Source organism: Eleutherodactylus coqui, chromosome 3, assembly GCF_035609145.1.
Source record: "Eleutherodactylus coqui strain aEleCoq1 chromosome 3, aEleCoq1.hap1, whole genome shotgun sequence".
NCBI lineage: Eukaryota > Metazoa > Chordata > Amphibia > Anura > Eleutherodactylidae > Eleutherodactylus > Eleutherodactylus coqui.
Window position 1 is genome coordinate 53,296,248 of NC_089839.1, and position 20,299 is coordinate 53,316,546.

Below are 20,299 nucleotides of genomic sequence, written 5' to 3' on the forward strand. Positions count from 1 at the left end.
GACTTGAGTTCCTGTGATTTTCAGGAAACCGACATTCCAAAGCTCCCTGTTAAAGGTCTTCCCCAGTTCTCTCTCCCACGTCCATATGAAGCAACACCTTAGATCCTTTGCTCCTCCAACCCAAAACATGTTATAAATCGCACTAAGTTGAACAAGAAACCAGTCCCATATATTTAAAATTGACCATGAAAGGAGATAAATTTCGTAGATTTTTTTATAGGAGCCAGGCGATAGCCAAAACAAACCCTGGGCCCTAAAGGGGCCCAGGTTCTGCTCCATCTCACTTCAGAGTTTGGAGGACCGGTAATGGAAGAGGTCCAGGATTAAACTAAAGAGGCCCTATGATAAAGAGAAAGGTTTGGTAGTACCACCTCCTCATTGATTTAGGCCTAGTTAATAAATTCAATTTTAAACAGGATAGTAACATACATAGTAACATAGTATGTTAGGCTGAATGAAGACAATGTTCATCTAGTTCAGCCTGTTTCAACTGCCTTGCTGATCCAGAGGAAGGCAAAAAAAAACAAGAGGCAGAAGCCAGTTAGCTAATTCAGGGAAAAAAATTCCTTCCAAACTCCATAATGGCAGTCAGAATAATCCCTGGATAGCTCCTACCTAAATGTAAGACCCGGAACAGCAACCTGCTGGTCACCTAATGTCTATATCCTGTAATATCGTAGCGCTCTAGAAAGACATCTAGTCCCCACTTAAACTCCTCTATGGATTTTGCCATCACCATGTCCTCAGGCAGAGAGTTCCACAGTCTCACGGCTCTTACGGTGAAGAACCCCCTTCTGTGTTGGTGATGAAACCTGCTTTCTCCTAGACGTAGAGGATGCCCTCTCGTTACCGTTGCAGTCCTGGGTGTAAACAGATCATGGGAGAGATCCTTGTATCGTCCCCTCATGTATTTATACATAGTTATTTGATCGCCCCCTAACCGTCTTTTTTCCTGGGTGAATAATCCCAATTTTGATAGCCTCTCTGGGTATTCCAGTCCTCCCATTCCGTTTATTAAGTTAGTTGCCCTTCTTTGGACCCCTTCAAGCACTTCAACATCTTTCCTGAGCAGCGGTGACCAGAACTGTACACAGTATTCCATGTGAGGCCTGACAAGTGCCTTATATAGTGGGAGAATAATGTTCTCGTTCCTCACCCCTATACCTCTTTTTATTGCACCTCAAGACTTTATTAGCTTTTGCAGCAGCTGACTGGCATTGGTTGCTCCAGTTAAATCTACAATCCACTAGAAACCTTCTGTGCAAATTTTGTAGCAAGTCTATAGAGTTTAGGAAAATAAGCTCAGGACAGATACAAAGATATTGTCTGAAATAAGTACAATAATGTGAGGAGAGAGTTCATCTTCAGAACATTTATCCTGCCAAACCACAAGAGGGGAAGATGAGAGCACTTCTCAAGGTCAGCCTCTAAGGAGGATAGCAGTGGTTTATAGTTCAGAAGAAGCTCCTGGGAAGGATCAGCAGGTATTTGCAAGTCCAGGAATTTGATAGCAGTATCTTACTAGCAAAAAGGGAAAGTTTATTTTCAGTAGAGTTTACTTTCATACCCGTAATGGAAGTATTTTGTCAAAGTACATAGCCCATTATAAGTATATCCAGAAACACGGAAACTGGACTTCCCTGTGAGGTCCCATTCCTTATCAGGAGTGGAGTGTAGAGGGAACCATTGACCCTAAGTTGGGCTGTAGGTTCATTATATAATGCCATGATGTGCTCTCTGTTCAATCTGTATGATAAATTATGGCTATGGGGGCAGTTGCTCCTGTTCCCTACACTTGGCAGCAAATTCCCCACAAGCCCCTGGCTGGTATTTTAACCTCCTAATCGATAAAAGTCTCAGTGCCACTCTCATATTTCTGAGTCTTCAAAAACATTTGGGTCAGTATAAAAATACATAAATGGGGGTCGTAGACACCCGTATGCTACTGTAGGAGTATATATGTGATTGCTGGTAGTTGAATTGCTTTGTAGCTTTAATATAGCGCAGCCTCCTCTTCTGTTTGGAAGCTGTGAAAACATTCCTGGTTGCCTTTTTTTTATCTCGACAGCCAGGCAGCCCATTAAGCCCCGTAAAATCCAACTTCATACAATGGGAATGTAAAATAATAATCCTTACTGCAGGACGACCTGTGGCCACAACGCCAGACAGAAGTTTGCCCTAAAATTCTATTACATTTGCACGTTCCTTATATTGTGAGCTCCATTTATTGTATCAGTTGCCTCAAAGAGCAGAACAGTCATGAAAGGTTTGTACATTAGGCCAAGTGATGGTATATTCAGCAGATCCAGGTTGTACACTGGGATAGTTTGGGGTCCTTTAGCCTATGAGGTGGGTTGTATTTACGTATGGCCGTGTTTTTCACCTTTTTAGCACTGGGGAGCACCCTGGTCCAGTCCAGTAAAATTTGTTGTGAATCAGTTATTTCTGGAGGTATGTAGGGCTAATGGGTCTAATATGTCCCTGGCAGGAGGGAGCTATTCCTGACTAATACAATTGTGTGAACAGTTTAGAAAAGGTTACACCTGCTAGCACAGATCTTGACCCCTTAATGACGCGGACCCTTTTTTTTTCTTTCCATTTTCATTCACCCCCGCCTTTTAAAAAATCGTAACTTTTATTTATCCATCGACGTCGCTGTATGAGGGCTTGTTTTTTGTGGGACGAGTTAGAATTTTTAAAAAGTTTTTCAGTACATTATATGGTACATTAAATAGTACCATTAAAAATATAAGTGGAGTAAAATAAAAAAAAACAAAACAGAAATTCCACCATCTTTCGGAGTGCCTTGTTACTACTGTGCAAAAACTGCAACAAAAATGACATGATAACTTTATTCTATGGGCCAGTACGGTTACTATGATACCAAACTTATAAATTCTTTTCTGCCGCCATCTTCTGCACGCAATAACTTTTTTACTTTTCTGTCTACATAGTAGTGCGAGGGCTCATTCTTTGCGGGACGTCTTGTAGTTTTGCGTTGGTATTATTTTGGAATACATAGGACTTTTTGATTGCTTTTTATTGCAGTTTTTCTTGGAGACAGGGTGACGTTCATCGTGTGGGGTAAATAATGCATTACTTTGTTAGATCAGACTTTTACGGACGTAAATGTCAAATCGGTATTTTGTTTTATGATTTAGATTCTTTTTTTTATAAATACGGGGGGTAATTTTAACTTTTATTACTTTTTTTTCTCTATAATTAGTAAAACTTTATTGATCTTATTTTTACTTTTATTTTTTTAGCCCCTGGAAGGAACAACAACTTGTGATTATAGATGAGCGAGTATCTCCCCCGCTTCAGACGGAAGGTTCGGGTGCCGGCAGCGGGCACGAAGCTGCGGGGGAGAGCGGAGTGGAACGGAGGGGAGATCTCTCTCTCCCTCTCTCCCCCCCGCTCCCTCCTGCTGACAGCCGCTACTCACCGCTCCCCCGCGTCGGCACCCGAACCTTTAGTCTCGAGCGGGCAGGTATTCGCTAAAGGCAATGCTCGCTCGAGCAATTGCCTTTAGCGAGTATACTCGCTCATCTCTACTTGTGATGCTTTTATCGCTCCTGCAATATGCATCATACTGCAATCAGCAGGCAGTCTATCAAGCCACCCCACGGGGATGGTTTGATAGGCATTCTGCCAGGACAGCCCTGGGCCATTCAGAAGGCCCTCGGCTTCTATGACATCGACACGGCTCCCTGTGATCTAATCGTGGGGGGGGGCGTACAGGACCCCCCAAACCAACAGAATTTACAGCAGCATTTAAAGGGTTAACCGTTACGATTAGCCACACGGCTGATCAGAGCTGTTGCCACCGGGTGTCAGCTGTAAGAAACAGCCGCAGTGTATGATGGGAGATCGCCGCATAATCTCCCTTCATACATACCCTAACGCTGCAGGATGTAAATGTACGCCCTATAGCAGTAAGGGGTTAAACCATGAGCAGTTGATATACAATGTATATTACAAAATTATGCAACTTTTCATTGTATCAAAAATAGCATTTATTTGCTGAAAACCAAACACCCCTTTAATTTCATATTTTTTAAGGCCAGTCAGAAATACTTTTTTGCGCTGACCTGTTCCCTTTAATTTTTTTCCCCGTGACTTTAAAAAGAACCTTTTATAACAAGTGCAAAATGCAAGCTGGTGAGCTTCCTCATTAACTGGAAACGTGAGCGTCCAGCCATTTCAACAGCCACAAATTAATTGCTTTTATTGACTTCTTCATTTCATAAATCATCATTCACTTTGGTCATCCGTTGAGCTGCATGCTGTGTGACGCCAGTGATTCTTTCACTGTGAATGCGGTTATTGTCCAGAGATCTCTGTTTACAGGCGACACTTGACATTGCTTTGTTCTCTATGCTTTTCCTGCTTTTTCGTAGTCCGTAGCAACTTAGTGAGGGAGAATATAGAATCCTGGTAACGTCAGCTGCACAGTATATGGAACATATGGAGTCCTCGGTTCAACTAAGGGTTAGACAATGTCACTGCCATAAGGCCAGTGGCTAAATCCCTTAGGGGAATAGTAACTTTACAGAAATGCTTATATAAGAAACCGGAATTATAAAAAGAATGTAAACTATTAGATCACAGACGCTGTTGAGTCTTTTAACCCCTTCCCGCTCCATGATGTACCTCTCTTCATACAGTGCAGGCGTCAGCTGTTTATAACAGCTGACACCCGTGGGCAATAGCCGCGATCGGCAGTTCGGCCGATCGCGGCTATTAACCATTTAAATGCCCAGCGGCATTTAAATCCCCTGAACAAGGTTCGGGGGTCCCGCATGGCCCCCCCGCGGTGAGATCGGGGGAGCCGTGCACATATTTTGTATTTCAGCTGCACTTCAGTAGCGGTGAGCGATTCCAGCAACCTGATTGGTTGTTGGGTACACACCCCCCTTTGGAGACGAGCACGAGTGGGCGGCACGGCCGTAGAAGGGTCAGAAACAAAACCTAATCCCAACCCTAAACCCTAACCCTAACGCTTAACCCTAACCCCTAATCCTAACCCCCCGCGGGTCTCATGAACTAGTACTCGTGCAGATCTCCAAAGAGGGGTGTGTACCCAACAACCAATGAGGTCGCTGGAATCGCTCACCGCTACTGAAGTGCGGCTGAAATACAATATATGCGAGCCGTGCAGGTGTCATGGCAGCCAGAGGCCTAATGAAAGGCCCAGGGCTGCCTTACCAGACTGCCTATCAAGCCATCCCCGTGGCGAAATGTGTTTTTTTTTTTTTTCATTTTACGCCACTTAGATATTTTTTTTAAAGTTTTTCAGTACATTATATGGTACTTTAAATAGCACCATTGAAAAATACAACTTGTCCTGCAAAAACCAAGCCCTCATACAGCGACATCGGTTGATAAATAAAGGAGTTACGATTTTTTTGAAGGGGGGAGGAAAAAACGAAAATGGAAAAAGAAAAAGGGGCCGCGTCATTAAGGGGTTAAAGGTGTTGTTTAGTTTAGAAAACTTATTTGCATATGCAGTTTTAGGGAATCTAAGGATTGTTGGGGGTCCCAACAGGGCAGAAGTTTGTAATCAGTTTATTGTCAAGTGACTTTTCTAAAGGCCCATTTAGACACAACGATTATCGTTCAAAATTCGCTCAAAAGCCATCTTTTGAGTGATAATCGTTGTGTGTAAATGTGCCCATCTTTCACTTTTCTGCCAAAAGATTGATTTCAGTTCTGCATGCAATCCTTCGTTTAACAGAACAGCTGATAAGCAGGACCGCAAGCTGTGTTCTGCCCGGGGAGAGCTGTTAACAGCTGATTACATTGTCTCAGCTGTCAGCCCCCCATCAGAACAAAGGGAATGTATTCAGCGAACAGCGGGTGGTCTGTTCCCTAAATACAGCTCCCGCTGGCTCACGTGCTACTAATTGGTATTAATAGGCATTAGTACCAAGTAGTAGTTTATGCAAAAAGGATCTCTAAAAAGCCATCTTTTGAGCGATCATCTTTGTGTCTAAATGCATCTTAACAAGCAGGAACTGTCTAAAGCAGACATATCCTTTTAATGCCATAAGTTTTGCAATATAAGATACCATCTGGACTCCCCCCATTACTGTGCAATGGGGGGATTCATCCAGGTGCGTGGCATTTCTTTCCTTCTTCACCCACTTTCCATCACCCTTTTACCAATTCCACACCCTTATTTGCTAACAACTTAGTTTCTAAGGAGAGAAAAGGTCTTCACAGGTTCTTGCAACCCAGTAGGAAAGGAGATGGGACTAAACAGGACTGTTTTTTTATCATCAAGAACGCCATAGCAGTTACATAGTATAGCTCTATACTATGCATGCTCTATTTTTACTAGTGCTGATTCATAGTTTAGCAGTTAGTTGCTACCTTTCTCCTTGATATACATGAGAGTATATGATTAGCAATGTTGGAAATGGACATTGACCTATAATCCATCAGTGTTGATCCAGATGAAGCCCGAACAATCTTATGGGCTAAAGCTATGGATGAAGCCTCTAGTCTATCTGAAACATACCAATTGGCTATAATACTGGTCATTCTTCACACCCTGTGTCGTGGTTTGAATGTATAGACTCCTGTGTCCCAGATGGTGGTTCTTCTCATTGAATTAGTGGTCTTGCTGGAGAACTCCAAATCCATAGTCTAGGTTCTAGCTTTTAGAGTTTCACGCCGTGTCCTGATTAGCCCAGCCTTTGGCTTCTTATAAAAGCCTGGCCCTTCCACTTTGTCATCGTGAAATTATTGCACCTTTGTCTTAAAGGGGTTGTCCAATTGTCAGATGATTTTAAGTCTAGCTGCAGATGTGTTAAAATAACAAAAATAAGTATACTTAAAGCGCACGCTTATAGAAATGGAGTTGCATCCCAACAATAAGGGTCCAAATAATAAAATAATTCACAGAAAAAATACCCTTACTACCAGTTATAACACTTAACTTTCATTAGACAGGTTAGAAGATGAAAAGTTCTATAATATCTCCCTAATAGTCCACTAACGATGCAGGGCTCCCGCCCTGAGATAGGTGACTCTGACCTCTGTCCTTTGTATGTCCCTATATTCCTAATGAGGTCAGAAATATAGGTATACAGCCTGAGGACAGAAACAAGGTGCAATACAAAAAGGCTGATACTGATACACCTATATAAAAATAAGGTATTAAAAAATCACAATCGCTAAACAACAATATTGTTGTATACCGAATTCTAGCTTGTTTCCTGAGCTGTGCCTGTCGCTACCCAAAATGTTGAAGCAAATGGACTCTGAACATGACCCTAGTCCATTACTCTGTGTCTTTGCATAGTAAGAGGAGAGTCACAATGACTGACTGCCAGACACAGCTAGGGGGGTAAAATTAGAAATTCTCCCTGAGTGGCTGATAGAGAGGGATCCACGCCTAAAGTGGTGGGCGGAAAAAACGTGGCGCATAAGCTTTTACTTTCTTTGGTCAGGCATAATTTCATGGACAGGCATACTTCACCTCTATACAAACACCAATATAACCAATAATGCCTCCATACAGTGATAATATACAGGGAATTTGCAGACTGTTAAAGACAGATCTCCTAATTCAGAACCTAAACCAGACCTCAAAATGAATTCAGATCTCAAAATTAATCCAGACCTCAGATCAGACTCTGTAAATAAATTTTGACCTCATACCAAATTCCTTAATAATTACAAATCCCAGACCAAAACTCAGACTTAACACAGGTAGGCACTCCCTTGCCCTAAGTACACCGGCGGTAAGTGTGTGACAGTAATATGGCTTGCTATGGTAGTTTCAGGGGTAAGTTCAAATGTTTAGAGAAATTAATAATACTGTAGAGTTTGTTCAATTTCTGTTTATTCCAGGTGATTGGATGGTCATCAAAATGTATAAATAACTTATTTGTACGTGTACAAGATTTTGAGTAACAAAGGGGAAAAAAATGTTAAAGGGCCATTCCAGGGAAAGCACATTTTTCTATACCTGCACCCTTAGCCTGATTGCCTGTCACATTCTGGAATTTTCCTATGTATATTGCAGTCACTTCCATGTAATGCAGCCCCTTCTCTGATGCTTATCAGACATCATCTTAACAGAGATATGTCCCTGCTTACTCTTTCCCTGTTCTATACTATAAATTCCCATATGCTTTAAGACAGGGGTCCCCAACCACCGGTCTGCGGACCGGGACTGGGCCTGGGCCATTAGGGTTTCTTTGCAAGTCCGCGGCGCTGCAGACCAGCACGGTACTGTTGTACCTTGATGTCACGTCACTGGAAGCTAGGGCTGAGCGGACTTTGGAGGGAACGCCCCCTAGCTTCCGATTGGCTAGTATTGCAGCAGGGAGGACACGCTCCATCGTGTGCTGCTGTCTGCTACCAGTGGCTGGGGTGGGGGCTCGCCAGCATAGCAGTGAGCGCGCGGGAGTGGAGAGCTTAGTGGTGACCTCAGGAACCATGCCGTCAATACTGACCGGGACCCTAGAGTTCTTGCAGCGCAGTGGGGACATGGCCACATGGACAGTGCTTCGGATCCGGTGAGCGCATATGTGAGGGTGCCAGGGAGTGTAGCAGAGCAGCAGAGTGGTCCCAGCATCACCCCCCGGTCTACAGTGCTGTTTGGTGTATAGCACTGCATAACCCCGCCCCCATATGACAAAAGCCCCACCCCGCCCTGCCATGGAAAAATCATCTTGCTTGAGGCCGGTCCCTGGAGGGAAAAAGGTTGGGGATCACTGCATTAGGACATCATATGAGCAGCTATATCCTGTACCAACTCCGTCCATACGGAGGTCAGTGCCATTTCCATCTCTCTTCTATATTCTTCCAAATAAGCTACAGACCATAAGTTTACAGTCATGGTATTATAACTGTGTCACATGAGCTGCAGTTAAGATCTCCCATGCTCACTATATTGTTCTTTTTTGAGAGCTTGGCCATCTGATGTAGAAAGAGTTCATCCATATCTTCTGCTTGTCCAGGCGGCCTACAGTAAATGCCTACAATGGTGTCTTTTCTGTTGTTCTCTCCTTGTATTCTTACCCAAACAGTTTCTACAGAACTACCATACCCTGAAGCTTGAATTTCTGTGGAGATGTTTGCTTTCCTAACATACAATGCATCACCTCCTCGAATTTTATTAAGTGTGTTTCTTATAAAAAGGTGGTATCCTTTAAGTCTTGTATCATCCCACCAAGTTTCTGTGATGCCTATGACATCATATTTCTCTCCCTGTGTTAGGAGCTCCAATTTAACAAAATATTTTAGTTTGTGATCGGTGTCTCTTGCTCCTCTACTTTCCTTTCTGAATTTTCTGCCTTTGTTCTTTCTTTCCACTTCTAAAATCAAGGTTCTTAATTGTATTCATTAGCTGTATTTTTTTCCTGTCCTTTCACTTCCCTTTCAATATTGTTCTAGTTTAAAGCTCTCCTGATGAGAGTAACAAGGCGCCTGCCAAATATTTGCTTACCTGTCTTTGTAAGGTACAACCCGTTTTTAGCAAGGAGTCCATCATATAGGTAATGCACTCCATTGTCTAGAAATCCAAATCTTTGCTGATGGCACCATGGATGTGGCCAGTTGTTCACCTCTAGAATCCTATTCCATCTTCTTATTTTATGGCCATCCACTGGGAGTATAGATGAGAAGACCACCTGTGCTCCAAGTTCCTTCACCTTCTTTCCGAGGTCTTCAAAGTCTCTGCAGATAGTTGCAAAGTCATTTTTTGCAGTCTCATTTGTCCCTACATGTTTCAGTAGGAATGGTAGTGGTCTACAGATTTGAAGAGTCTTGACAGCCTATCAGACACACCTTTGATTTGTGCACCTGGAAGACAGCACATCTCTCGTGAGGTGTCAGATCTACAGACAGTGGCCTCTGTACGGAATTCCTCACAACCACCACTCTCCTTTTCTTCTTCACAACAGCACTTCTTTTTCTCCATCCAAGATGTTACTGTGTGCTTACTAGACTGTTCTTTGTGAGCAAAGTCATATCTTGCTGTTCATCTTCGTTGTTCTCCAGCATGAGAGCCTGATACTGGTTCCCGAGCAGTATGGGTGCTGACTGCCTCCTGATCCTCCTGCTTCTTTGGGTCCCATGCTTCCATTCCTCGGCTTCTGCAGGTTCACTGAAAATGTATTTTCCTTTAACATTCTGAAAAGTTAGGCCCCCTGCACACTGGCGGAAAGTCCGTAGTGGGATTTCCCGCAGAATTTCCGCCCGTACACGCCTGCATAGGATTGCATTACAATCGGCAGCCGGAACATGAAAGATCCGAGCCACAGGAGCGGTGAGTGCCGCGCTTGTCTCTTCAGGGGCTCGGGTTTGGTCTCGCTGCAAGAATTCTCGCAGCCGGATCCGACCCGGCTGTCTGCAGGCGGCCTTACTTCTGCTCTGTCAAGGAAATCCTCCTCTTCCATAATGAGTTTCAATGTAGCTATTCTCTCCTGAAGACTTTGCACCTTTTCCTCCAGTAGAAACACAAGCATGCATTTATGGCACGTGAACTTTGGTTTTTCCTCTGGTAGGTCTGTAAACATAATGCATACATAGCAGCTCACCATATGGCTACTTTACCCTTCTATGTTGCACATAGTCAGTTGATCTCCACTTCCAAACTTCTAAAAGTCAAGATTTCTTGTGATGTCCTCTGAGCAGATGTGAATAAAGAGCAGCGGATCACTTACCATTAGCTGCAGTAACCCTGTGTATGTGTGATTGTCTCCCCCACCTCCTCTCCTTGCTCTGTCCCCTAACCTCTGCTAGATTTCAATAAGCGAAATGACTCATCCCCTTCCTCCACTTTCTGTTCGGCCCCCTGTAGTCTTCAGTAAAAGGAATAACTTCACTTCACAGCAAGCAGTGGGCCACAAGTTAGGAGGAAGGGAAACCCCTAGTGGGCAGCACTTAGGAGAGATTTCTTTAGCACGAAACATTATTTTAGATAAATAAAGTGATCTGCATATTAGCTAGATATGACATCAGTTATCAGATAGGCATAAGTTGTTTGAAAAGTCAGCGACCATTTAATCACAGGAATTCTGATTCCAATTCTTGTCTCTTTTAATCTGGCAGTATATTACACTTCTGTGCTAAACGCAAGTGCCAGATTATTACGTATAATTCCATAAAGATGTATCATGAACCTTCCTCAGCCCATTACTACCAGTAGAAGCTGTACTGGCCGCTGCAGGTGACAGTCATGGGTGGTATAGCTATCTAATTTCGATGACCTACTCAGCTTTGCTGCTCTGTTTGCATCCTGACTCTGCTATGTGACCACACTCTAGAGTTGCAGAATGCTACAGGATAACTATCATTGTTGGTTCTAAGCTCATTAGTCATCAGCAATTGTTCACTAGCAATTTAGCCAGATATTATTTTGGGTAAGGGCCCTTTCACATGCCAATTATCACTCAAAACTCATCCAAACGGTCAAAAATGACCGATAATCATTACATGTAAATGCATGCATCGTGCACTTTTCGTTTGAACGATGAATTTGAGTTAAACTTAAAATCCATCGTTTAGCCGCTGAGAGACTGAGCAAATACATTTCATTTGATGTTCTCCCAACGGCCTGTTTATACTAGCTGCAAGGAGAACAATGCAATCTGCTGGCAGCCATGAGAAAAACAAAGGAATGTGGTGGCTTCTGTTTACACACCTGGGCAGGTGTTTAAAGACATGCTGGGATCTGCAAACAGCTCCTGGAGGTCCTTTTACATGCAAATGAAAATGAAAAAATTCTTAATGGCCATTAATGCCATCAATTATGCAAATAGATCGCTAAATCTTTCGATCTTTCAGTCATTTGAAAGATTTTTGCATATAAAAGGGCATTAGGAGTACAAAGAGCGAACAACAGAAAGGACACCATTGTAGGCATTTATTGTAGGCCACCTAGACAAGCAGAAGATAACTATGAACTCTTTCTACATCTGATGGCCAAGTTCTCAAAAAAGTACAACATAGTGATCATGGGAGATTTTAACAAATTCTTATTCGCTCTTGCTGACAACTTTATCTTCCAAAATATAGAAGATAAAACAAGGGGATCTGCTATCTTGGACATAATTCTTACCAACAGGGAGGAAATGGTTGAGGAAGTAAGGGTGGCTGGGAACTTAGGAGGCAGTAATCATGCTATCCTTGAATTTTTGATAAAAAGGAGAGGAAGACCTGAGAAAACTCAGACTTCAAAGTTGGATTTCAGAAAGGCAGATTTTAATGAACTCAGAAAGAGGATAGGAATAGAGATGAGCGAGCGTACTCGTTAAGGCAAAATACTTGAGCGAGTATCGCCATTTGTGAGTACATACCTGCTCGTCCAAAAAGATTTGGGGGCCGGCGGAGGTGAGCGGTGAGTTGCGGGAGTGAGCAGGGGGCAGCGGGGGAAAGGGAGAGAGAGAGATCTCCTCCCCCGCCGGCCACCGAATCTTTTCGGGCAAGAAGGCATGTACTCGAAAATGGCAATACTCGCTCGAGTAATTTGCCTTAACGAGTACGCTCGGTCATCTCTAGATAGGAAGAATCGAATGACTGGATGTTCTTAAGGACAGAAATGTCCAAGAAGGTTGGGAAATATTGTGAAATGAGATTCTCAAAGCACAATCGTTAACAATACCTAAAAGAAGGAAGAATGGGAAGCATTTAAAGAGACCAGGATGGATGAGCAAAGAACTTACACACATGTTAAAAAGGAAGAAAAATATGTGCATCAAATGGAAAGAGGGGGGAATATCTAAAGAAGAATGTAATGCGGTCTGCAGAAATTGTAGAGCAAGTGTCAGAAAAGCTAAAGCTAGTAATGAATTGAGGCTTGCAACAGAGGCCAAAAGCAATAAAAAAGATTTTGGGGGTATGTCAAAATAAAATAAAAGTCAAAGATGCTATTGGATGTTGAGATTCCTATTTTGTATTTGTTTTCTCTCAGAAAATAGATGCAACATCAACTGATCTTCCCTGTGCTATTGGGGGAATAAAAGAATGCTCAGGTAATTTAACCCATTAATGACCGCCCATACGTCTTTTGACGGCGACCGTTAAGAGGCTTTATTCTGCAGTGCTGTCAAAATCGGCACTGCATTAGAAGCCTGGCGCATGTCTTCCGTGCTGGGAGAGTGAGTGCACGGCTGTCAGAGGACAGCTAAGCACTTATTCTAATAGCGGGAACTGAAGAGACCTTCAATTTTCGCTATTTAACTCTTTACATGACGCAGTCAGTGTGACCGTAGCATGTAAAAGAAAAGCAGAGGGTGCTCTTTCTTTCTCCCTTCGGCTTGACTATAGCCTCCAGGTCTGCCAGATATGGTGACTATGATGTATAGTAGTGTATTAGAAGAATGAAAAAGATGCAGATATTCAAGGCCTCACAGTGGGATAAAAATAAAAACATAAGTATAAAAAAAATGGTAAAAAAAATGTAAATAAAAACAACAAAACCCCACCTTTCCTCCTTTACTATGTAAAACAAAATCACATATAGTATCGATGCATTTGTAATGACCCAGAGAAAAATGTTAGTACATTATTTAACCTATAAATTAGGTATTGGTGTAATCATACTGGTCTGCAGAAATAATGTAACATATCATTTATACTGCACAGTGAACGCCATTAAAAATAAAAAGCATGCCAGAGTTACAGATTTTATTAGTCTTGCCTCTTGAGAAAAATGGAATAAAACGCAATCAAAATGTTATAAATACCCCAAAATTGTATGGATGAAGACCAGAGTTCATCCTGCAAAAAACATGCCCCCATAGAGCTCCATCACTGAAAAAATGAAAATGCTATGGCTCTTGGAACGCGACAACACAAAAGCAAATCTTTTTTTTTTCTTAAGTACTTTTTGTGTACAAAAATAGCAAAACAAACAAAAAAACTTTAGAAACTTGGTGTTGCTGGAATCTTGCTGACCCAGAGAAAAATGCTATCACATTATCTTACACACTGAATGCCATTTAAAAAGAAATTCAAAATAGAAATGACAGAATTTCTTTTTTTTGTTCCCAAATCACCCTAAAATAAATTAATAAAAGTTATACAATACATTATATGTGCAACAGAAGATTTAAAATGTTATGGCTACGGAATGCAACGATGACTGAAAGCAAAAAAAAATGTCATTAAGGCGCAAACAGGCTTTCTCACTAATTAAATGAATTCAAGTTTCAAGGTCCAGGTGAATTACATCCTAGGATACTAAAGGAAGCAGCGGAGGTAATTGCTAAACCACTCGCTATAATCTTTGAAAATTCCTGGAGAACAGAAGTCCCAGAAGATTGGAAAAAACGCAAATGTCCCCAACTTCAAAAAAGGAACGAAGGTGGATCCAGGAAACTATAGGCCTGTGAGCCTGACTTCTATATCGGGAAAGCGCTTTGAACGAACAGCATGTATGCCAGTACTTGGATGAGAATGGAGTAATTAACCAGAGCCAGCATGGGTTTGTTGCATATATATGACCGTGTTTTCACTGTGAAAACGTGTGTAGAACGCACACATTATATGTGGTGAGTGGAGTCAATGACAGCCAATGGACTTTCATTGACCCATGCACACTGGCGAGTGGGCACAGCGTATCAATAGGCAAGAGAAATAAATAGCAGCATGCTCTATTTCTCTATGTTTGTACACAGCCTGAGCCCTATACTTTTGTATGGGCAATGTATGATATGCTGTCCATATGTAATAAATTGCGTATGGGCCGTGTTTCCATATGGAATTAAGAAAAAAAAAAAAATGAAACTGCGCATGTCCGTGAGTGTGTGATTCGTGGGCATGCACAGTGCCATTTACAGCCATACGCCATCTCTGCCGACTTCTGCCGTCAGAGTGTATGGCTGCTGAATGTATAAAACGCCGCGGGGGACCCGCATACGGCCGTGGGCATGGAGCTCTAAGACTATTAATAGCAATCATAATGCCTCCAGCTATAGACTTTGCATTTTATGCCTTCATGGTTGATGTAACTGATGAGGGTAGCTACTGTAAGAGCCATATTTGCTGTATGAATATGTATCCGGACTATCGATCTAAATGGTAATGAAATACAAACAAAGACATCTATTTGTGATTTTTTTTTCCCCTTAACCCGCCTCATTACGATGAGAAAATAATAAAATGTTCGGCATCTGATACGCTGCGAGAAACACAAATCAGCCAACCTAATGGCATTTTACAGAGAGTTCTCTGCAGATTGTGGCAGCCGAAAACAAATATTAGCTGGGAAGGCAGATGATTGCTTCCATAATGCGGTGTTACCGACTCGCTCTCCAGTCACAGTATTGTAGTCTATTATTGGTGTTCGTAAAGTCATGGCTGTTTTAGAATGTGATTTTCCATTCCTTGAAATGAGCCTCATTGTACATCTTATATGGATGGAAAAGCGTAATTTCCCTAGAGGAAGATCCGCTGACGCCTATTGTCAAGCAAATACTGTCAGTCTACATATGTGCATGCCGTGCATGCTTTATGCCTGTATCTACTACCTATAGCCATCGTAACATTGTTTTTATCTGTTTCATTATCCAAATAAATTTCAACTCCAGTTTTTCTTGAAATCTTCTGAACTATAAAGCTATCGGGATAAACTCATGAATTTGCTCAAAGTGACTGTCCATAGATGTATGTTTTTCCTCAAACAGAGCTCCAGATCTCCTATATACACAAAGTTCAATGATAAAACATGCAAAATACTACTATGTGAAAGTTGTCATACTGAGATATTCTACTACTCTACTGCTTCAGCTTCATACACACAGCAGAGCTTGTATGACATCACAAGAGTGCCTACAGTTCTCCCATATGGGGTCAATGTAACACCATTGCTACCATATAGTTTCTGTGTATGGCACCATATAAGGATGCTTTTTCACAGGCCGACAGTTACCTGGCTTATCTCTCAAGAGTTATTAAAGGTAACTTTCCTTCCATGCAAATTCGGGACCAGACAGGGCAAGTGAGTGAGAGTCGCTCGCTTGTTGGAGTCACTTTGTTTTCAGCTCAGCTAAAAACCAAGCGACTGTTGGCCTGTATAAACAAGCAGTTATTTGTCTATGAACGACTGACTGTTCACTCTGAATGGAGGCGGACGGCCAGAAGGGATCGCCAGCACGCTCCGCCTCCATTCACAGAACGACTATCGCTCCTATATGAAGGCACAGAATCGATAATTGTTGGGACGGCTGTTGGGGAGCTAAGTACCCTTTAGAGATGAGCGAGCATACTCGCTAAGGGCAATTGCTCGATCAAGCATTGCCCTTAGCGAGTACCTGCCCGCTCGGGAGGAAAGATTCGGCTGCCGGCGGCGGGCGGGGAGCGGCAGGAGAGAGCGGGGAGGAATGGAGGGGAGATCTCTCTCTCTCTCCCCCCCGCTCCCCCCTGCTCATGGCCGCAACTCACCTGGCACCCGCGCCGGCAGCTGAACCTTTTCTTCCGAGTGGGGAGATACTCGCTAAGGACAATCCTCAATTGAGTAATTGTCCTTAGCGAGTATGCTCGCTCATCTCTAGTACCCTTACATGGATATTCTTCCTTAAGAGAATCATTAATAGTATCAATAGAACATGGGACAATTATTTTTCTGTTGGAATCCCCATAAATCTGAGAGGAAAGAAAATGTTTGTACTCCTCTGTATAAAACTAGAGATATAAATGATATGGGCTGTTAAAGAGAACCTGTCATGGGATGCCGTCAGCAGGGCTGTCTGTGTGGCTCTGCAGCCATGCTAACTATCCTCATTTTTTTATTCTCCATACTAACTTCTCTTCGCTTCAGACAGTCTTAGGTCCAGCTCTTGGTGCTCTGAATGTGTCAAGTGGGCAGTCCTCACCATTCACTTTCTTTATGGATGATATCAGATTTGAGATGAGGGCAGAGGCTTTCCTCTAAACATAATGTTGTTGTGTGTTTTTACCTTATTTTTCTGAATTCTCTAGCAATGTATGGACAGTTGGCAACCCTGGATGACACTCGCCCCTTGGGAGAGTAACAACAGTCATGGATTTCTCTCCGTTTGTGCAACATTTTCTGACCATGGATAGATGTGGACTAGAGTTGAGTGAGCGTACTCTGCCGAGCTTGATGCTCGTTCGAGTATTAGCGTACTCGATGGTGCTCGTTACTCGAATGAGCATCATGCAGTATTCGACACCGCCTCAGTTTTTGGCTCCTCCCCGCTGTGACGTGCCTGTTTTGGCCCCTCCCCGCCGCAATGCAGCACATGCGTGAATGGCAAATTTTTTGGCTGGCAGACAGCGGGAGAGAGAGAGAGAGAACGAATACACGAAAAAAAATGCTCGAGTCTCCATTGTAGTCAATGGGGTTCGTTACTCGAATTTTCCGAAAAGCTCAACTCAAATAACGCAGACCTGAGCATTTGGGTGCTCGCTCATCTCTAATGTGGACCCAGGTCTTTAGCTTTTGTAGCATGGCTATAAAATATCTCTGAGGTCTTCTGAAGTTGTTTGCAACGAGACATGGTTCACATTAATCAGTCTTTCTTGAGAAGAACAGATTTGTCAGTAACCAGGCTTTGTGTGCCCTTATCCAACGTGCAAGGCACTTGTGAAACTCACACTTTCAATATCTTCTCCTTAATTGAAAAACCCTTTAGCTAATTATCTCTTGCAGAAGTCATTAACACAGAGGTTCACTTTCTTTCACTTCCTGCACTGTAAATGGGGTTTCAATATAAGACATGAACAGTATAACTGACTGTGTATTATTAGTTAGATTGTTATTTAAGGAGCTAACGACACTGTCTTTAGCTCCATCCATGTATGATGCTCTGAGTTCAGGTCTGGAGATCTGGCTGAAACACACTGCAGAACTCCGTTCGTGAAGTGCTCAGAACAGAAGACCCTGTGGTTATCCCGTGTCCCAGCTATAAACAAACAAACAGACAGCATTTTAATAGTATTCAATGCAAACATCCAGGTCATTCCAAAGGGTTCACTTACTTATTTTGCAACTATACATATGTGCAATGGAGAAGGATTACCTTGTGCATGCAGGTTCTTGCGGATGGCTATATATTTTTATATGGCCGCCATAAGACTCCTAAAATATCTTCTAATGATACATTAGAAAGTTGCTGAAAATGCTTTTTATGCACATCCATACGGTACACAACCCTCTTTTCCTTTATATTGTTTGTTTTGTCTTCCAGGAGGCCTCGCGTTGGCACAGGTTCTCTTCTTTTATGTGAAGTATTTGGTCCTGTATGGCTTTCCAGTGCTCATTGTACAACTGGATGGCTTGAATGCTCCGGCATTACCACGCTGTGTCAGCACAATGTACAGCTTTGCTGGTATTTGGAGGTCAGTGTCTTTTGTCATTATTCTCTTCTTCAGCGTTAACAGCGTATTATATAATGGGATAGAAAATTTTGTCCCTATCTGCTGAGCTCACCAACTCATTGTCATAACAGATCCAAAGTTTTAGGGTCTGGGGTCAGAATTCTCTCAGTGTGTCCGCTCCTTTCCCTCTTACTCACAGTGTGACAGCTCCCCTTCCTTCTTCATATGGCAGCCCTTCTTTTAAGTTCACTGGCTTAGTCCAGTGCAATGTCGGTTACTTCAGAGCTCAGTGATGAACATCCGCTGTCTAGGCTCCCCGCTGTTCCCGTACTGAGGTATAGAATACCGTCTCTCCTACCTCCAGATCGTGGAAATGGCTGAGAAGCTCACCTCATGCCACAGACATCCTGTGGACAAATATTTCCTCCACTTGGTTGTGTCTTTTCAGGAACCCAAACCCCTGCAAGGGGTCAAATTGCACTAAAGTGCCATAGCTCTGAAGAAGCTAATGCTTTTTGTCAATATAGATCTTGAACTTTGCTTCTGTGATCCAACATTAGGCCTTGAAATTTTGAATCAGCTGGTCACGCTACTCTATCTTTTTCCATGGATGCATTGGTTGCCACGGTAATCCTATGCACCTCTCATTCGCTTCCCCTTAGCCAGTCAAACTACTAACGATGATCTGTCCGTGCGTGAGTGAGTGGGTTTGTGCATGACTTACATGCTCCACCCCTGATCACATGACAGTGATATCATCAAAGGTCCTTCATCCCCAGGGAAGGAGTTACATGCTCCGCCCCTGATCACATGATGGTGACATCACAGGTCCTGTACCCACATGGCTGCTGTCCAGCTAGGTGCTCGTTAGTATTCCATAGCAACTGAGGCCGGAGGGGGTTTGTAGTCCACCCGAAATCTGCACAAGGATGCAGGACCTTTGATAACGTCACCGTCATGTGGTCAGGGGCAGAGCACGTAAGTCATTCACTCGGGATGAGCGTCACCGTCATGTGATCGGGGGTTGAGCCTGACGGTGACGTCATCACAGGTCCTTCATTTCCATTGCTGTGCTGCTTCTGATCCCTGTTGTATGGGATGAACAATTCATATAGCAGAGCTGTGTGTGTGACGTGCATGTAGCATTGCACCACCAGAAACACTGGTACTGTAATTTCCTAATAATTAGTCTCACCCTATTAACTGGAGTTCCATTGAAGCTTCAGCATGGCTCATGTATTCAGCCTTCATCCCCTCATTTTGTGGGGTGACATTTCCCCTCTGTTTGCGATGTTAATCCTGCTGATATGATAAAGAGGTCCTGCAGGCTTGGGTGCTTCTGGCAGGATCAAACATTGACACCCCACCACCATAGGAACCGCTGAGCTAGCTGCGGGTTTGGTCCGGCTCCTTACCGTTAGCAGTAATTGGTGGACATTAGGAGACAGATCCACATTTCTGCTTCAATCAGGAAACTTTCTATTACACAACTTCATGGATGTCTTTCTCCCAGCACTGGTTGAGACAGCAGCACACTTCAGCCAACAGGTGGTTGGTTCTTGAGGATTTTCTTAGGTTTACCTGGCTTGTGAATACTGGCCTTTTCTAGTAGCACCTCATGGGAGCCTGACCCACTCCTCTCTGCTCTGGCCAACTTTGAATGCGTCACAACACCAGCCTTCCTGATATACCTCCTTTTAATAATTTTGGACATCACCTAGCAACACACCAACCCTCCACTACTGTTACTGCTGTGCACCATCCATCCATCAATACTGGCACCTGGAGCACAAAACCTAAAACAACAGTTTCAAACACTGAAATATTAAATAACTACACCCAAAAGTATCTAAAGCACCTTACATCTTGTTTCGCTCCAATTGGAAATTGTCACCTTAATAAGACAACCCCTTTAACACATTGAATGCCCAGCACTTTTGGACTGTGCTCCCTGCAGGGCCCAAATGAGAAGAGAGCGGCTGTGACCCAAATTCTG

The 20,299-nt window shown here is 43.0% G+C and overlaps 1 protein-coding gene across 4 annotated transcripts in view; it reads left to right on the forward strand.

Annotated features, from left to right (window-relative positions):
* HHAT (hedgehog acyltransferase) overlaps positions 1–20,299 on the forward strand; it is a 364,684-nt gene that overhangs the window by 75,797 nt on the left and 268,588 nt on the right. For all 4 annotated transcript variants that reach the window (XM_066595598.1, XM_066595597.1, XM_066595599.1 and 1 more), the window contains exon 8: positions 18,174–18,324. In XM_066595598.1, the coding sequence (XP_066451695.1) occupies positions 18,174–18,324 (151 nt within the window). The remainder of the gene's footprint in view (positions 1–18,173; positions 18,325–20,299) is intronic.